Below are 18,193 nucleotides of genomic sequence, written 5' to 3' on the forward strand. Positions count from 1 at the left end.
TTTCTTATCTGTGATCCGTGTTTCTTGAGAAGTACCTACAGGGCTAAGAAGTGAGTACGTGATGATAGTGAGCATCCTTAGAGGAATTCAAGTAGATAATCCATTTGCAAGCACCAGAGAAGTGCGGTTATGTGATGCGACGGGGCTACCCAGAGCCCCAAATGACAAATTAAATAGTTGCTGGGCTGTGGGGCATTTTAAATCTTAAGAGGCGTGGGATTAGGATAAATTGCAGAACAGTCCTATTGGGGATGGGTCAAGAAAGACACTGCATATAATGGACCCAGAAAATCCAGGTTGTTGGAGAGGTGTGTGTGTTTATCAAAATTATCTTTAAAAAAATCACATTATTGTTGCTATGAACACTTGACTAGTAAATGTGAAATATATCGTAGCAGGGGAAAAAAAAAAATGCGTCCAGAGGGTGTTCCATCCTGCTGTTCAGAACATCGTGGGTGCTCAAATAATATTAACGCTCCACGATGAAGATGGTAGCGAGGATGATGATGATTAATGCAATCCAAGGAAAAACAGGGCTGGGAGGATGACACAGACGGGAGACCAGGAAAGGGAGGATGACTCACGGGTGAGGGCTACCTGGGGATAGAGCGATGTGGCGTGCACGTTGGCGAGCGTGGGGGGAGAGGCTGGGGCACGCGTGGCTCGGACCTGGGGAGTGGGCGGGTGGGTGCCCGTGGGCGGAGCGGCTCCGGGACTGAGTGGCTGGCAGCTATGTCTGCGAGAGCAGCAGCATCACCCGGGAGCGAAGCCTCCGAGACTCCGCCTAACTGACACCCAAAACTCTCCCTCTCCCTCCTGCAGCCCCAAACTGGAGGCAGCCGAGCCTGCGAGCAGCCTCGGCGGCGGCGGCGGCGGCTCCAGCGGCGGCGGCCCCGGCCCCAGCCCCGCCCCCGCCCCGCGCGCCCAGCGCGCGACGCCCGGATCGGCCGAGCCTGGCGCGAGCCCTCGCCCCCTCGCCGCGCCCGCCGCGCCTCCGCCTGCCCGCCCCCGCCGGCCGAGGCTGGGCTGCGGGAGGCGGCCGGGCGGCCCCGAGCCTCGCTAGGGCGACCAAAACAAAGGGAGCATCCGGGACTGGGTGGATGCAAACAACCATGAAAGACTGGGTTCTCTCTCTCCCCGGCTCTGCTGCTGCCGCCGCCGCTGCTCCTCCTCCTCCCGCCGCCGCCAGGAGGGCTCCTCTGTGAGGGGAAGCAGGGGCGCAGCTGCTGGGCGTGAATCCGAAAGGTGAGAGCCAGGGAGCCAGAAGAGGGGGCGGGCAGGCCGCGAAAATGTCCTCGGCCGTGGGGCCCCGGGGTCCTCGCCCACCCACGGTGCCTCCCCCCATGCAAGAGCTGCCCGACCTGAGCCACCTGACCGAGGAAGAGAGGAACATTATCATGGCAGTGATGGACCGGCAGAAGGAAGAGGAGGAAAAAGAAGAAGCCATGCTCAAGTAAGCCACCCCCAGCCGCGCCATCCGTGCCCCCGTGCCTCCATCGGTCCATTCACCACTCACTCACCCAATCCTCTCGGCTGAGTGTGGGGGAGGGGCGGGCGAGGGTGCTGGGGGTGGGGGCGGAGGCTCCCGCCTTGGGGCCAGGGGCGCTGGGCTGAGGCGGAGGGAGATCAGGGGGACAGCAGGAAGGAGGGGATGCCACCGAGCGGGAGCCCAGGAGCCAGGGGAGGATGGCTTGAGGCTGGGTTGCAGAGGAAGATTGGGTGGACGGGGACCACCCTGAGGGTGGGGTATGCAGAAGCTGAGGAGAGCGGGTGCCACCCAGGTGGAAGGGCCCTGGGCTGGGAAGAGGTTGAGGGGAGGGGGTGAGTGGGAGAACCAGGAGGTGGGATGGAGAGGTGCTGAGAACAGCTCCTCTTCTCTTCTTGGAGTTGTTTAGGAGGTTGGGGTTACCCCAGTGAAGGGTGCCAGTATTTATGTAAGAAAAATGCTTATGGTAGTGTTCATTTTGGTACTCATTCATCTCCAGATCAAGGTTGGGTCTTTTTTTTTTTTTTTTTTTTTTTTGGGCAGTTGCCATCTTTGGTAACCTGCCTACCCAGCTTCTCTTTAAGCTTTTAGTCACAGTCTTCTACACAGAATTCCTGTGTGAAGACACATTCTCTTACCCATATACAATGCCATTGGCGATGCAAAGTTTTTAATAAGGGGAGAAGCTGATGGGGACTCCAGCCTGAATAAAATAGAGGTTCCTCTTTACTGGTTTCCTTCCAAGAGACCTCTGTGGCCTGCTCAGTTCCTGGTGGAAGCAGTACAATAGGGGATCACATATTTGCACACATCCCCTCTTAAAGCCCCTCAACCCTTCAAAGCCTTTCTGTCTAGAGCCCCATTTTCCTGTGTCTGAGGAGGGGATGGGGCTCCTTGCTGGTGGTGCAGGGGTGTGTGACACTGCCTGTGCTGCTGCTTATCATATTCTCAGAAAAAACTGCTTACAAGGTACTGGCATCCAGACTGGGTTTTCCTTACTCCTTAGCATCACCCACAGAGTGGAGCTGAAGGGGACTTCGACCCTGCTTTCCCTTGGGATGTCTTCTTGTATTCAGGAAAGTTTTCAACTTGAGGGTAAAGGAATTTGGAGACCCTGGTTGGAACTAATTCCTTGGTGTCTCCTGTTTAGCCCAGAAGGTGTATCTGGGGGCAGAGGATTGGCATGAAGTGCCAAAGGGAACCTGTTGCATCTGGAGTTAGCTGAGAGCCAAGAAGGGCAAGGAGGGAACAGGGGTGACACCCATGCATGGAACACACCCATCAGGGCCTCCCCCAAACCCTAAAGGATTGCCTTCTCTGGAGAAGATGCTGCCACTGAAGCTTTCTTCTGCTTCCTCTCAGTGCAGCAGTGCCTGGAAGGAGAGGAAAGGAGGGAGGCTGCATTCACAGACTGATAGGTCCCCACCCGTGTAGCTGCCACCCAGATGGAAGAGGGGGATATCGGGCAACTGCTGTGGATGCTGGGTCCCAGCACAAGGGTAGAAATACAGTCATTCCTCTTGCCCTTTCATTGTAGACTCAGAAAAGGTCCATTAACTTGCAAGGCCAGAGCTGGCCTTGTTCTATAAAGAGCAGCAGGTTTCTGGATTCCCTGCTCCTTCTCATCCAAAAAACAAATACTTTAAGCCTGGTGGCTTGAGGGAGGCAGAACCGTCGTTAATCTGCTGCCTGTCCCTAGTGCAATACTCAACATCCCTGGTGCTGCAGGCTTCCCCTCTTCTGAGACTGGAAGTAATGGATTGTGTCTGATGGTGCTGCTGTTTGTCTGTCTGGTTGTCAGTCCGTCTGTCCTCACTGGTTGCAGTCCCTGCCACCTGTCCTGGACACCCTTTTTGCTGGTCGGGATTTACAGGTTGCGCCTGTTCCTTTCGGTGTTCACTGCAGACAGCAGGTGGATGGAGGCCCCTCCAGCAGCCAGCGGAACCCATGGGCTGCTGATAGGGTCCGACTAGGAAGGGAAAGGCACAGTGCAAGTAGTGGCCATCGCGCCTCTCCGTTGGCTGTTTCAGGCTCCTGGAGAGCGAGAGAATTTAAGTGGAAGAGGGTGAGTTTTAGGACAGAATTCCAAATCTGTTAACTGCCTAAGGATAGCACAAGATTGTATGGGCTCCTGTGGACAAATAAAAATGAAGAACACCGTCCAACTGCTCATGTCTGAGACATCTTTCCCACTGCTGTTCCTGTGACTGCTTTGCCCCAGCTTGCAAATATTGTTCCTTTATTGCAAGGATTCACAAAATATCGCAGTATGTGACGCTGTTATACAACAGCACTGTATCATCCCAGACCTCTGCATTAACTTTATCAATCAGCTTCGTCTGTTAATGTCTTGGCCTTTTGTGCAGTGGCAGATTGGTGAGTGTTTTGGAATCCCGGTTTGCTGCTGTGTAAGCGTGTCATACCGTCTGCACTTAGTGGAACAGTGCTGTACTTTTTTTTTTTTTTTTTCCAGAGGGCACTTTATGTCTTAAAAACTGGTCATTGTAGAGGCTATTCAGATGACACATACATGTGGGAACTTAACAACACAGTCATAAGTGGTGGTCTTTTCTCAGCTTTGCATAAAAGTAGTGGAAAACATGATACTTTTCACGAGGCTTTGAAGTGTTTGTTAAATCAGAGATAAGTTTTTATGGTAATGATTGGTCCATCATATCACATATCTGAGAAATTACCTTCACAACAGGCCCCACAAAGCGAAAGTTCTGGTCACAGCAGTTAGACTTAAAGTTCGCTTTTGTCATCACTGCAGAACCATCACCTTGAGCTACCTACTGTGCATGCTGTCTCTCTCTTCACAGTGTGTACAAATGTGCAAGGCATTTATAGAGGATAGAAAACTGATGTGTGAATATGGGAAAGATTAAAAAATATACATTAAAATATATTTGTATAGTTTCATCAGCCGTGATTATAAATTACTACTTGAATTTGGCCTTGATAATTCATCTTTAGATATGTGTAAATGGAAAAGAATAATCAAGCTCATTTTTACCTCAAGATTTCAGAAAAATTTTACTCAAAATTCTAAGTGCTTAGTCATAAAAATAATTCATTTCGTTGGCAAAGTGCACCAATTTTAAATACCATTGCCATTTAACTTGAAATAGTTGAACCCCTTTAAATAATTCTTAATGACTGATTTAATTATCTGCAAATCAGAGGTCTTTTCTTAATCTTAGTAGGTTTTTGGTGAGTGCATGCATGCGTGTGTGTTTTCTGAAGGCTTTTTGAAACCCAGCTTCCTCAATGAATACTCTTTCAAGTAACTGTCACCAGACACCGTGAGCCAATACATTACATGAGTTGAAAACTGCATTATCTGGGACCTAAATCAGAGAAGATCTTATTAGACCTAAAATCTTATTCCTTTTTTTTTTTTTTTTTATAAAAGCTTCATAGAGAAAGGAGCCACAGAATAGTAAGGGAAGATAAAAAATAGAAGTAGAGAGTTAAAGGGATTTGAGGATGGGAATTGAGAACCTTATTGAAATAATTAATAAAACTAGTAACATTTATTGAGCATTTACCTCATTTTGGCCATTATTCTAAGTGGTTATTGAATCACATGCCAAAGAGTTGAACTATGCTCAAGTTTTAATACATGTATATTTGGATTCTCACAGCAGCCTGTGCAGAAGGTAAAGCAGGTCACATAATCCTCAAATCTTCATCCTAAACTCAGAGAATTCCAGTAATACCCTAAGCTGACTCACATTACATGGCCCAACCAGGATTCAAGCCCAGACCTTTTATTCTAAGTCTGAATATTTTCTCACACACTACACTGTCTTTCCACCAAGAAAAAGCTTGCATTTCATCTACCTTTTCCTTAAATTAGTTTGTGCTCTTTCCTCAATTTTAGAGAAGTGGTTTGGCAAAAGATTAGGTTGACTTAGTAGATCAGGTGCTGATTATAGGAGGGCCTGGAGCTTCACTCACACTCTTAATAGAGTTTTCCTGTGGAGTGAGGAGAAGCGAATTGTCTCCAATTTGAAGAAAATAGAAAGTGTCATTGTATAGTGGAGAGGCCATTAACTTTGGATCCAAGCATTTTGGGGTTCTAGTTCTAAGTCTGGCACTTATTGTGTAAATGTGGGCAAGACAATTAAATGGGGATTCTGTGAGTTTCTGTTTTACTTACAAATTCTGCAATTCATGGTGTGAAATTAATTTTTAGAAAATGCTGACTTTAGACTTCTCCCTCTCTTTTCTTTTAAATTATTATTTTTTCCTTATTATGTTCAGTTAGCCAACATGCTCTCACTCTCTTCTTAACAGGAAGCTTATCACACATCCATAGTATCTACTTCCTTCATGAACGGAGGAGGAAAGTAGAAGTAGAACTTTTGTAATTTCAGCTTTTCTTTCTCCTTTTTCTCCCTCTAACCAATTATGCTATTATGACCTCATATGTATCCATAAGACTCAGTATGAAAGGCCACAATTAGCAAGTGGGAAAAGAAGGAAAAGCAGACAGGGCAGCTGGGGAGGAGTGCAGAGCATGTCCCCATGGATGCAAGTATCATGTTTTCATTGGGATTTGCAAAGATTTTCATCTCTTACGCCTGAAAATATTCTCTCTTTTCGCGGAGACAAGGAAGGGTAAGAAGGAAAAGAAAGAACGCAAATAGTAATGAGGGACCGCTGCTAAAACACGAGCTGGTGGTGTACCATTTTTGAGATGTTGTGTTAAATAGAGAAGAAGGATAAAACTCACCATTTTACTTGAACTCTAGCTTCTTTGACTCCATTTATGGATAGGGTTACATGTAGAGAAGGTTAATCCTGTACTCTATTGAAGTTTTCTTCTTTCAGCAAAACTTAGTAAGTGAATGTGCCCAGGACTGAATTCCCAAATATTTCAGAGAAAATATAGAATAGGGAAGCTTTAAAAAAGGAAAGACATGAGGAGCTGTCAAAGAGAAGGGAGGGAAAGAGACATAACCATTAGCTCACATTTTTGCTAACATGTCTTGACTTTCTTTTAACTTGTATGTGTTCTTTCTTAACCAGATGTGAGGGGGCACCATCATTTAAATAAGTATATTACCAAATTTGAAGTAGAATATGGAAACCAGTGTGGGCTATATGTGCTACTGCTGACTTGAATAGAAACACAACATCTTGGGAGTGTTATTTGCTCAACTTGTTAAATGAGGAGAACGATTTATCTTAAACCTGTGCAGTAAGCTTCCTGGAAAGATATCAAATCAGAAGTCCTGAAATATTATCCCGCACCTGGAACATACAGGTGGATGGGACTGATGTATCATGGATTATAAAGTCCATTGTTATTGCATTTCATATACCTTTATGGACAATTTTATATTTTTTAAATTTTTTAAACACCTTTTAAACACTTTTTACATTTTATTCTATGATATGGGTTGGATATTTCAGAGCTGGTCCTGCAAGTTGAGGCAAATTTTCCTAGGGCACATGACAACTTGAGTTATAGAACCCAGAACCTATGTACCTTGACTCCCAAGTTGGTAGTCCTCTTGTAAATCTTTTTAAAAGTACGTTGGGCAAATAATAATAATAATAATAATAAAAGTGTGTCAAGCTGTGGTATTATGGTCTGTTTCTCTTTTCTCTTTGGTGGAGGGCTAACATTGATTGCGTGCTTTTCCATGTGTCAGGCATTTGCTGTATTCATATTTCACTTGTCCTGAACTCACTCTTGATAAGAAGGTCTTCCTGTCAGTATTCTGTTTGTGTTCTAGTATTAGTGAAATTCCCAGCACTAGCTCAATACCTACCTTTGCTTATGACATTTGATTCTGGCGTCCAGAAAAGTAACCTAAAAGGGGGAAGAGAAGAATTTCTTCCAGCCAATGGCATTTTCAGCCCTTTTCCAAGTCCACCTCTCTTTAATCTCTAGATCTGGCCACAGCTTCTTCCTTAACCCTCTGCACCAGGGACTTTTCTGATCTGTTGGATCTTTTGCTCATAGTGTTAATACCTTAGCATCTTTCCACCATTCTACTCCACCATGAGGTTATTTCTTCTCCTCACGATTGTTCTCAGTTTTATTTGTTAGGTAGGCTATTTTGAACAAAGTGTTGTACAATAGTCAATTCAATAATAAGACCATTTTTTCAAGCTTTGAAAATGGGCATTGGCTATTTTATTTTATTTTGATTTCAGGTATTGGTTTATTGAGGTAGAATAAAGAGAGTCCTTTGTTGAGAGCTTGATGTTGGTGTGTTAACTACAATTTTGTAACTGCCATGGTCAGAAGGGAAGGTGAACATCAAATAGTTGGGTAGAGCAGTGGACTAAATGCTGTTCTTAACATTACCATTTTCTGTAGGTGTAACCCATCCGAGTCTCAGTTTCTTTGTGTGTCAAATAGAATTGATAATGCCTGCCCTGCTAACTTAGGAGGCAGTGGGTAGTGGAAACACCTTTAAACTTTAAATTTCTGTACAAAAGACTACAGAAGAATCTCAAGATTATCTTTTCCTGTGGTTACTGCAGCGACTAGGGGCCCTGTGGAGAAGAGTTCTTAGAGAACAGTCCACTCATTGTGTCATGCCAACAGTAGTGTGGCGAGGGCTGCAGCTACCAGCTGGAGAATTTGGTAAGGAGGTGCTAGGTAAAATAAGTCCAGGGCTTGGTCTGAGATGGTATTTACCTTTTTTTACGTTCTTTTTCTCATTAAATAGCTCATAAATGTCTTTCGTACAAAAAGCAATGTGGGCAAAGTGATCAAGTCTGAAATAGCTAAAAGGCAACTCTAATTCAAAAATGGGAAGAGAAATTAGTTTAGGGTAATTTCTTCATCTTTTACTAGAAAAAGACCTATGATTTTAGTGCCACTGGATTTTATAAATTATTCATTTTTCAGAATTGGCTGAATAAGGAGCCATAAACTTGTCAAGTAGTAGTTTCTCTATCATGTCAGTTTATTGTTGGGTAATGTAATAGATTATACATTTTTCAGATTTTTTTAAGATTCTCTACTGGATGCTTTGGGTTTTCTGTGTGCATATTCTCATACATACCCTTTCATCAAGTTCGTATCCACTTTGATCTAGGTGAGTTTTCTGTGAATGGCAAGAGGGGAGTATAGTATACTGACTTTAGATTTTCTACCTCTGTTGCTATCTTGTGAAAACTTCCTGTACATGTGAATGTTTGTTTAAAGAGAAAAATAGAATTGTTTAAAAAGAAAGTGACTATACATGTTGGTTTTCTCAGGACAGTATCTATTTATGCCTACATCTCCTCTATGATTATGGAAAGCCCCTCTTTTTCTCAATTCTGTGTTTCAACATGGACAATAAATGACAATTTCTTCTTCTTTATAAGTTTTACTTCTCTGATCCATTATTCATTTAAAATTTAGGAAAATCAAGTAATTAACAGTCATAGAATGTATCTTATATAAATAATAGAAGCAGGTTATAGACATTTTATTTTGAAAATCATTGGTAAACTGAAGAGCTTTTGCTGAGAAGGAGGTGTTATCTTTTATGGAGTCTCAGTGGAATGCTACCTTTTATGGCAAAAAAGAATTAAAATTTCAAAACATTTTTCATATAACACTGGCTATGAATTGCAACTGCAGGCAGGACTTTCTTTATGAATGTTATCCTTTGGGCCTTGCAAAGGAGCAGCCTGCTATTTAGAGAAGACATTTAAGTAGATTTTAGAATGCAACATTTTAATAATTCTTCTCAATTTTACATGTTAAATAAGGTAATGTTATAGAAAGTAATTTCATACAAATTGAAAGTAATTAATGTGCTTAATTAGATATTAGCTAAGAACTAAAGAACTATAATGAGCTAAATAGTTATCTTTATGTAATATAACAGGTAATACCTTGCTAGTGATTTATATAGTATTTAGTCTTTTTTGTGTGTGTTCCCTATCATTATACAGGTAATAATTGCTTGGAAGATGCCATTATATTTACATAGGGAAGATAAATGAATTGAAAACCAATGAAAGTATCTGCACTGTGTATGAATTTCTCTTGCCCAGTTTACCTTCTTTTAATAGACTCACATATATTCACAAATGGGAGCTAGTATAGTAGGAGTTATTGATGGGGCTTTCTGGCTCTATTCCTTACACTTTGTATAGTCTATTTGATTAGCTACCCAGTTGCATTCCTGTGCTCAAATATGATTGATTTTTGAGCAGTATTCTAGGAGATTACTGATATTCTCAAGAATATCAGGTTATTTTAAAGTTGTAAGTAATCAGTGCACAAGCATCATGTGCCACATTATTGTTCTTGATGTTTAAATGTAGCTCTTAACAAATGCAATGAGAGGCTCTTCATTTGAGTGGCTAGCTGTTTTGTTTTCAATTTATGGGGTTTTACACTTTAGAAACATTGGGCAGATGGTATATGAAATATCTAGGGAATGTTTAAATCAATTTATCAGGTTTCTTTATTATAGGATAGTATATATATATATTCACATTTCAAAGTTCTATCCAGGTCAGAAAGATTACATAGTGTATTAGCAGAAAGAGATGAAAACAAAAGTAGCCAAATAGCTTTTCCTTTTATATTTCATACAGCTTAGCAGATTTGTCTTTCTTAGCTATCTTGTCTTGTAATATATTGGAGCTTAAGTCTTCTTTCCCAACCCCTTTTTTCAGGAGGAAAACTTGATGTCTTAGTATCTGAAATAAAGGGAAATTGAAATGAGCTGGCTTATATATTTGGGATATTAAAATTTTGGTAAAAGTAAAAATTGTAAAAAGATTTTACTTTGACCATCATGACAATTGTCACAAAAACATAATTTGGAAAAATTAAAATACAAAAAAGTCTTCTTATGAATTAGGCTGGATATTTCAATATAAAGATGTCTCCATACCTTAGGCCAAATCTAATGACCTAATCTATAGCAACCTGGAGTAAAAACTTAATACTAGTCTGAAAAATTAACTATTGTCTGAGTTTTGTTCCAGACACCATGCACTGAATGGGACTGCCTGGTGTTTGGAACTCCGAAGGCCTAGGCTATAATGTTATTATTGAGTAGCTCTATGACTGATAATCTGTCAGGTGGCTATCTGTCTATCTATCTATCTATCAGGTGGCTGTCCCTGTCTTCCATAAAGGCAACATAGATTAAGGTTCTTAAAGGTCCACATGCAAAAAAAGAAAAAAACAGAATTTACAATCCCAAGCCAAGCAGCAGATAATTTACCTGGTGAAGTAGTACAAATGTTAAAAAAATACAATGTGGACTTTGGGAAAATGCTAAATAAGCCATACAAAATAGTCCAAAATGAGTGGTGGTTATAATAGGAGCTGGAGGACTTTTTCAGGCTCTCTCTTGCCCTTCTTTCTGTAACTCCATTTCCTTCTGATTTGTCTTCTCCTTTCCGATGTGTCCCTAATCAATCTTCCACTGATAATACAATGTTGCTCTTCCCATGGGTCCTACTCTCAACCTTCTACTACAATTTTATATGCAGTTTCTGATCAATTTCAAATACGTTCATGACTTCAGTCATACTTATATTTTGATGATTTCCAAAAATATCTTTCTGCCTTAGAATTTTCTACCAAATTCTGAATGCATGCACCTAACCTACCTGCTAAAGATCTCTACCTGAATGTCCATGGGAACTTCAAACCAGTTATGATCCAGAGTGATGTCTTGACCTTCTGCCTAAACACTGTTTTTTTTTTGTTTTGTTTTGTTTTGTTTTTAATTTAAATAAACCCTTGCCTTTCTGGATGGCATCTCCAGAGCAACTCCTTATTCAATCCATTGTCAGATCTTCCCAATTCAGTCTTCTTAGAGTCCTTTGAATTCTCCTTTATTTTCCAGTTGTGTTGCTGTGACTTTAATGTAGACTCTCATCACCACTCACCGGGTTGCCTGCAATAACCTCCTAATTCCATTTTCTTGCCACTGATCAGAAACCCCCTCCCATCTCCTCTTCACACTGGTGGCAGAGGAATAGTTTTAACATTCATTTAAAAACATATACGTAAAACCCCTGTGCTTTCAGTGTAAAGATTAAATTTCATAATCTGTACCATGCCTGCTGTCTCCTTTCAATGGCCCAGGCCCACCTTCCTGCCATAGCCTTACTGAACAGGATCTCCAAGTAATCACCACAGCTTCACAACTTGGTGACTCCACTTGTGTTTCTCTCTCTGTTAGGAATTTCCTTCTCAGTCTACCTAATTTTTACATAGCCTTTGATATGAGTTCAAGGAACATCTCATATAGTGTATCTTCCCAGATTAATTTTTGTATTTTTTCCTCTGTGCCCATCTTTTTTAAAACATTTTCACGCCACAGTCCCAGCTCAGTACAGCATATGTTCCCGAGAGCAGGATCATTTCTATTTGCCAGTGTCTGGCATGTACTAGGTGCCTGAATTTTTTAAACTGTGTGTATGAATGAATAAATCCAGAGGATGTGGAGTAGAAGAGTCACCTAAGGCTGCTGGATGGATTAATAGGGTATGAGTAGGTGGATGGAGTGGGAAGGTTATGCTAACCATGGGTACTCTATCAGCAAATTCTGAAAGCAAAAAATGAGCTGAATGTTTTTGGCTGTTGAGAAAACCACAGTTGGCCAGAACTTAGAGAAGAATGTACTGGAAGTTGGATATTACAAGGTGAAATTGAAATCTAGTTTTGAGATGATCTGTTGTACTCTTAATTTATCATGAATGGCTTTTTGAAGGACAGCATCTTTAAAGTGTTTGCATGTCAGTGTGGGAGGATGTAAATAATACATTTTAAAAAGTAGTTCTCTAAACAGGCATGTTCAATGGAAATATTGCCTCTGATTTAAAACATCACTAACTTCAGTTAACAGTTTAAACCGCAGTATATGTTCTCTGATTTGGTATTTAGAATTAGATCATAAGCAAAGTATTGTACTGGATTATATTTTTAATTAAGAATTCCCCTTGTTTAAGTCATATTCTAGACTTAAACTCCTTGAATGCTGGTATCTTCTTCTAATCATATTGGCATTTCCATTGCTTAATGCTATGGCTGGTACGTGGTTGAACGTTAGTAAGTGCTTGTTGAACTGGATTGCTCAGTCTGCATGCCCCACGGCAGAAAAACACTGGTCTTTGACACAATATAACGGGATTGAGTTGAGATATGGATGAGAGCTTAACATCCAGTCCAGGGCTGGCAAATACTCCGTGTACAAATGACTTCCTGAACCTAAAAAAGCATCAATGATAAATGTTCGATGTCTCAGAACATTTCTGAGTGTAGTACTCCAGGCCATCAACTGATGAGAGTTGGCAATCAAGATGAAACATTTTAGCTGCTGAAGATATATTCCAACTCCACTTTTAAGAAGAGAAAACTAAAGCCCAGCGATTCTTTCACGTTTTCATTATTAATTAGTGAGAGGGTTAGGTATAGGACTTTGTGTCTTGTATCTTCTGACCCAGTGTGTTTTCTACTGTCATACTCTCTCCACATAATTTTATTTTAACTACCATCAAATCAAAAAAATTATTTTTTTTCTAATTTTGTTTTGATTTGCCTGCTCAGTAAGAGTATATGCTGTTATAGGACATTTTAAGGGAACTTAGAGAGAGAGAGAGAGAGAATTTAAGAAAGAAAAAGAAAGGAAGAAAGAAAGAGAAAAAGCAAGCTCCATGGGAACACTTAATTACTTTGTTGATTTTGAATTTTGTCATATTGAGTTTTCTTCAAAGTGGATCATTGCCAGGGACTAAGAAATATTTTATTTAAAGATCTCCTTTGCTATATTTGTTGGGCTTATGTTTAAGCTATCAATACTTCTTCATTGTGCTAACTTTATTTTTAATTTTTAACACTTCTCTGAAAGATACAATGTTTTCAATATGCAGTAATTTATTTATGGTTCCAAATAGCTTTTCCCACTATACTTTTGAATTATGTGTGTATTGAAATCATATTTTTTTGTTTGTTTGTTTGTTTTTCATTTAGAAAAGCCAGTTGGTTTTTGCTTGATGTGAAAAGAGTTTTTTTTGGTTCCCCCTCATTTGGAAGTTTGTCTTCAGCTAAATTGTTAGTCAGTGACCCAAAGAAAGAATTAGAGGAATGGGAAGGAAATGTCAACTCACATATGCATCCACAAACACTCTCAGCTCATCCATATACCTGTACATATAAACTCTCATACCCACAAACTTGAAAACTTAAAAAACATTCTTTCTACAAAATCTTTTGAAAGAAGTTCATTCTCTCTCACTTACATAATTTGTGTAATCTAGACATGCCTTGTATTATTTTTTGTAACTATAAATTTTGCTCTGTTGGGCATTTTGGAAGAAGCAGCTCAGTATCAGTATGATCCCACCCTGGCCATGACTGGTTAAACTAAAAATGGACACTTGATCCAAGTCCAAATGATTCATTGGCCAAGAACTAATGAGATTCTCTTTCAAATGGAAAGCAAGAAAGAAATCAGAGGTTCAAGAAAATGAATAATATCTATTTATTTTTTTCTTAGAACAGAAATGGATCAAGCAATTGTGATATGCCAGGCATTGTACTAAAATTAATAGAACCATTTATCCCCTACCCTTTGTAGGAGAAGGTACATTTTATATAAGTGAAATTTTAAAATAAATGTAAAATTAAGGTCTATGATAAATGTAATCCAGGACAATATATGATATATTTTGGTATATATTTGATGTATTTTGGTAAAATGGTGTAAACCAGGAATTTCGATTAGTATCAGGCTGGCCAGGAATGGCTCTCCATGGAAGTAACAGAGAGGACTGAGCTAATCTGAGCATTAGTGGGAGTTAGACAAATAAGGAGTGAAATACCTAGCAGGCAGGAGGAACACAGGGTCTCGGGTAGAAGGCAGAATGGTACACCTGAAGAAGTAGAAGAAAGCCAGTTGTGGAAGAGGAGAAAGCCAAGAGAAAGCCAGAAGAGGCATGGTTTGAGAGGCTCTTGGAGAGATAAATAGAAGCTTCACACTTTGGAGTCCTCCAGATCATGGTACTGTTATCTTTATCCAAGGAACCCAAATATTTTGAAGAGAGATATGACAAATCCTATTAGTATTTTAAAATATTCTGGCTATAGTATCAAGAACTGATGGGTTGAAGACCCAGGGCATGTCTTTGTATAAACCAGCTGGGAAGCTATTGCAGAAGTCATGGTGAGAGATGTTAGAAGCAAGGACTTCGATGGTGATGGCAAAGTGTTAAGATTTGAGAGAGTTTTGGGAAGCAAAAGCCATAGTTACTTTCTTTTAGTGGATTGAATACAAGTGGACTTCTGACTTGTGCAACCACATTTTGCGAGCATTTGGAGGGATGGAATGGAGATCCTATGTTTAGTCTTGGTCATTCAGCTTTTGTAGGCTATAGATTAAGAACTCAGAAGACAGGATGGGTTGGAAATATAAATTTATCAGTTATCTAGCCATGAAGTTACAGGTGGGAATGAATGATTAGATTCAAAAAAAGAAAAAGCCTAAATATGAGTCTTAAAGAAACCTCACTTTTGAAAGTTGAAAGGGGACAATGACCTGGAAAAGACCCTAAAACAAAGGGAGGATAAGACCCAGGAGACTCTTGATACAGCAAACAAAAGGGAGCAGAGCATTTCAAGGAAGAAAAGGCACCTTACTAGGATGACCAAAACAAAGACTGCAATATCCAATGTTGGTGAAAGTAATGAGGAACTAGAATTCTTAGGCATCACTTGTGGAAGCATAGTATAGTACAATCACTTGAGAAAATTGTTTGGTAGTTCTTTTTTAAAAAGCTAAACATGCCTCTTCATTATAACTCAGTAGTTCAACTCATAGATATTTATAGAAGAAAAGTGAAAACATGTATTCACAATAAGAGAAAGTTTATGAGAGAATGTTTATCGCAGCCTTCTACATAATAGCCCTAAACTAAAAATAGCTCAGGTGTCCATCAGCAGAAGAATGAATTTTAGAACTGTGGTATATTCATCCAGTGAAATATTGCCTGGCAATAAACAAGAGTGAATTGCTGTTACATGAACAACAAAGGTAAATCTCAAAAACAACATGCTGAATTTAAAAAAAGCCAGATAGAGATAGTGCAGACCGTATGATTCTATTTACATGAATCTCTAGAATAGGCAAAGTTAATCCATGGTGTTAGAAACCAGATTTCTGTTCCTTTTTATGGTAGCAGGGCTGAGGAGTTGATATGAAAGGGAAATGAGCAATTTTCTGGAGGGACAGAAATGTTCTGTATTTTGTAGGGCTGTGTATTACATATATGCATGCTTAGTTGAAATTGATCAAGCTGTACACTTAAGATCTATGCCTATCATGGTATGTAAATTTTATTTGAATTAATGAAAAGGAAATTCTGAGACATCAAATACAATGAGGACTGATAAATAGCTATAGGATTCAGTTGTTGGCTTCAACAAGGAGATCATTGGTGACTTCAGAAAAGTGGTAGAGCCAGAACTAGAATGTAGTGATTAGAGTGAGAGAGACATGAATCAATCTATATACTTAACCCAGGAAAATCTTTTGGGATATTTGGGAAGGGAGAAAAGAGGGGATACCTGGAAGGAAATGAGAGTTAGGTCCAATGTGGGCCTCTTTTAAATGGAATTTAAATAGAGTAAATTTAAGAATGTTTAACAGTTGATGAAGAGAATGCAGTGAACAAGATGGCTTGAATAAAAGAGAAAGGGTATAAGTTTGTAACTGGAAAGATAAGGGACTTAATGTCAGATAATTTCTGTTTCCTGTGAAGTGGGAGTTGAGTCATCTTCTGAGAGTAGTGGTAACTGGAGATTTGAGGATGAGGAAAAAGTCTGAAATAGCAGGGGTAGAAAGCAGGAATGTGGGTTTACCAGAAAAACAGACAATTGCTAGTCTACAGAAGAAGCCATGTTGGGCCATGTGCAAGATGGGTCAACAGAGAAGGCGATACTACCAAAGGCATGCAGGTAAGAGAGGCCTTTTGGCCTCTGGGGTTTTTGTTTGCTTGTTTGCTTTTTGATTGCTGTGTAACCTTGATCTGAGCTAATTTGAGTAGGTTTCTATTTCTTCCAACCAAAAGAGAGCCCTGATTAGGATTTTGTATTTGTTCTTTTTTTTTCCTACAAATTACAAAGACATTCTCAAATCTGTATTTAGGTTTTCATGTTCAGAGAGAGAATATATTTTTGATTTTTCAATTGAATAACAAACACGTACGTGTGTGTGGATGTATGTGTACATATAAAAACACATGAAATCTCCATTAAGGAGTGCACTACTATCAAAGTTAATTATACTTCCTCTTTTCCATATACATCTTTTCACTTCATGTTTCTTCCCTGTCTCCCAGGATGTCCCAGTTTATTTTAACTTGAAAGCATTTGGGGATACAGAATCCAGAATGACATGATTTGCTTCAGATCCTTTACCACGAGAGACAGTCTAGGAAACACAATGTGATAGGAAAAGACCTGACCACTCTAGGTTTTTGTTTTTGTTTTTTTCCCATCCTCCCGTCCCTGTGGTTGGAGAGTAATTTAGATTTCTTGTAGGTTAAGTTCTCCAGAAGCAGATGCTGAGATGAAGATTAGGAAGTTTATTAAGGAGGGCCTTCCGGATTAATATCTGTATGGGAAGGGAAGCAGAGAGGCTGGGAGAAGTTGGGCTGCAGTGGGAAAGGTCTCAGATCCTTGGGAGCTGTGAAACTGGTTATAATATTCTTTTTTTTTAAAGATTTTATTATTTATTTGACAGACAGAGATCATAAGTAGGCAGAGAGGCAGGCAGAGAGAGAGAGGAGAAAGCAGGCTCCCCGCTGAGCAGAGAGCCCGATGTGGGGCTCGATCCCAGGACCCTGGGATCATGACCCGAGCCGAAGGCAGAGGCCTTAACCCACTGAGCCACCCAGGCGCCCCTGGTTATAATATTCTTACACTGGCGAGTCACCGAATTCATGCTGTCAAGGGGATGGGGCCTGGCTTTGGGAGAGGTGGCTCTCTTCAGATATGAAGGGAGGGTTGATAGCTGAAGCATCCTCAACATGTAGAGGAATGAGTCTCGCCATCTTGAAAGGTACATCTGGACAGCTTGGCAAGGCATCTGCCTAATTTTAGCTGAAATTCAAAATAAGAAATTTGGGGAAATTAAATATTCTTTAACTGCCTAAAAATTAAAGGAAGTCACAGGTTAAATATGAAGTCAATTAATAGGATGAGGATAAACCTAAGATTTATAAACAAAATTGAGTATTTAAATCAGTTTTTAGTAGCATCCAGATTGTAAGTCTGTTTGGGGGATTGACAATATCACCAAATCCTACATTATAAATATACCTATTAAATATTTGCAAATGCCTGCGAGGCAATGACTAAGATTTGTGGAGGGCAGTGACTTCACTTGAGAACTGATTTATTTGTTTTTTTCTACATTTATTGGAAAGGTATGCTTTCAGGAAACTTTTGGTTCTCTTTCCTCCCACCAATTTTTTTGTAAAGAAGACAATCTACCTGGAAATTTAGACAGTGTGGAAATATGCAATGATGGGATTTTAATTCAATGATACAAGTTTTGGGGCAACTATGGCATATGGTTTTTGGAAAATCCCCTCTTCCCATCTAGGTATTTGTTCTCAAACAGTCTTTACCTCATCTCTTGAGGTGTGTGCCTTCCATAGGAATTAAAGTCTGAGGGCTCCTTGTTATATAGGAAAATAGGGCAGTACATATTA

The 18,193-nt window shown here is 40.2% G+C and overlaps 1 protein-coding gene across 17 annotated transcripts in view; it reads left to right on the forward strand.

Annotated features, from left to right (window-relative positions):
• Positions 1 to 992: 992 nt before the first annotated feature.
• The window catches only part of RIMS1 (regulating synaptic membrane exocytosis 1), a 495,743-nt gene continuing 478,542 nt past the window's right edge, over positions 993 to 18,193 (forward strand). For 6 of the 17 annotated variants that reach the window (XM_032340414.1, XM_032340424.1, XM_032340425.1 and 3 more), the window contains exon 1: positions 995 to 1,453. In XM_032340414.1, the coding sequence (XP_032196305.1) occupies positions 1,290 to 1,453 (164 nt within the window). In that variant the 5' untranslated portion in view covers positions 995 to 1,289. Of the gene's footprint in view, positions 1,454 to 18,193 lie in introns of all 17 variants that reach the window. The other 11 variants (XM_032340417.1, XM_032340419.1, XM_032340421.1 and 8 more) reach the window with 4 other exon arrangements.

This window comes from Mustela erminea, chromosome 4, assembly GCF_009829155.1.
Source record: "Mustela erminea isolate mMusErm1 chromosome 4, mMusErm1.Pri, whole genome shotgun sequence".
Lineage (NCBI taxonomy): Eukaryota > Metazoa > Chordata > Mammalia > Carnivora > Mustelidae > Mustela > Mustela erminea.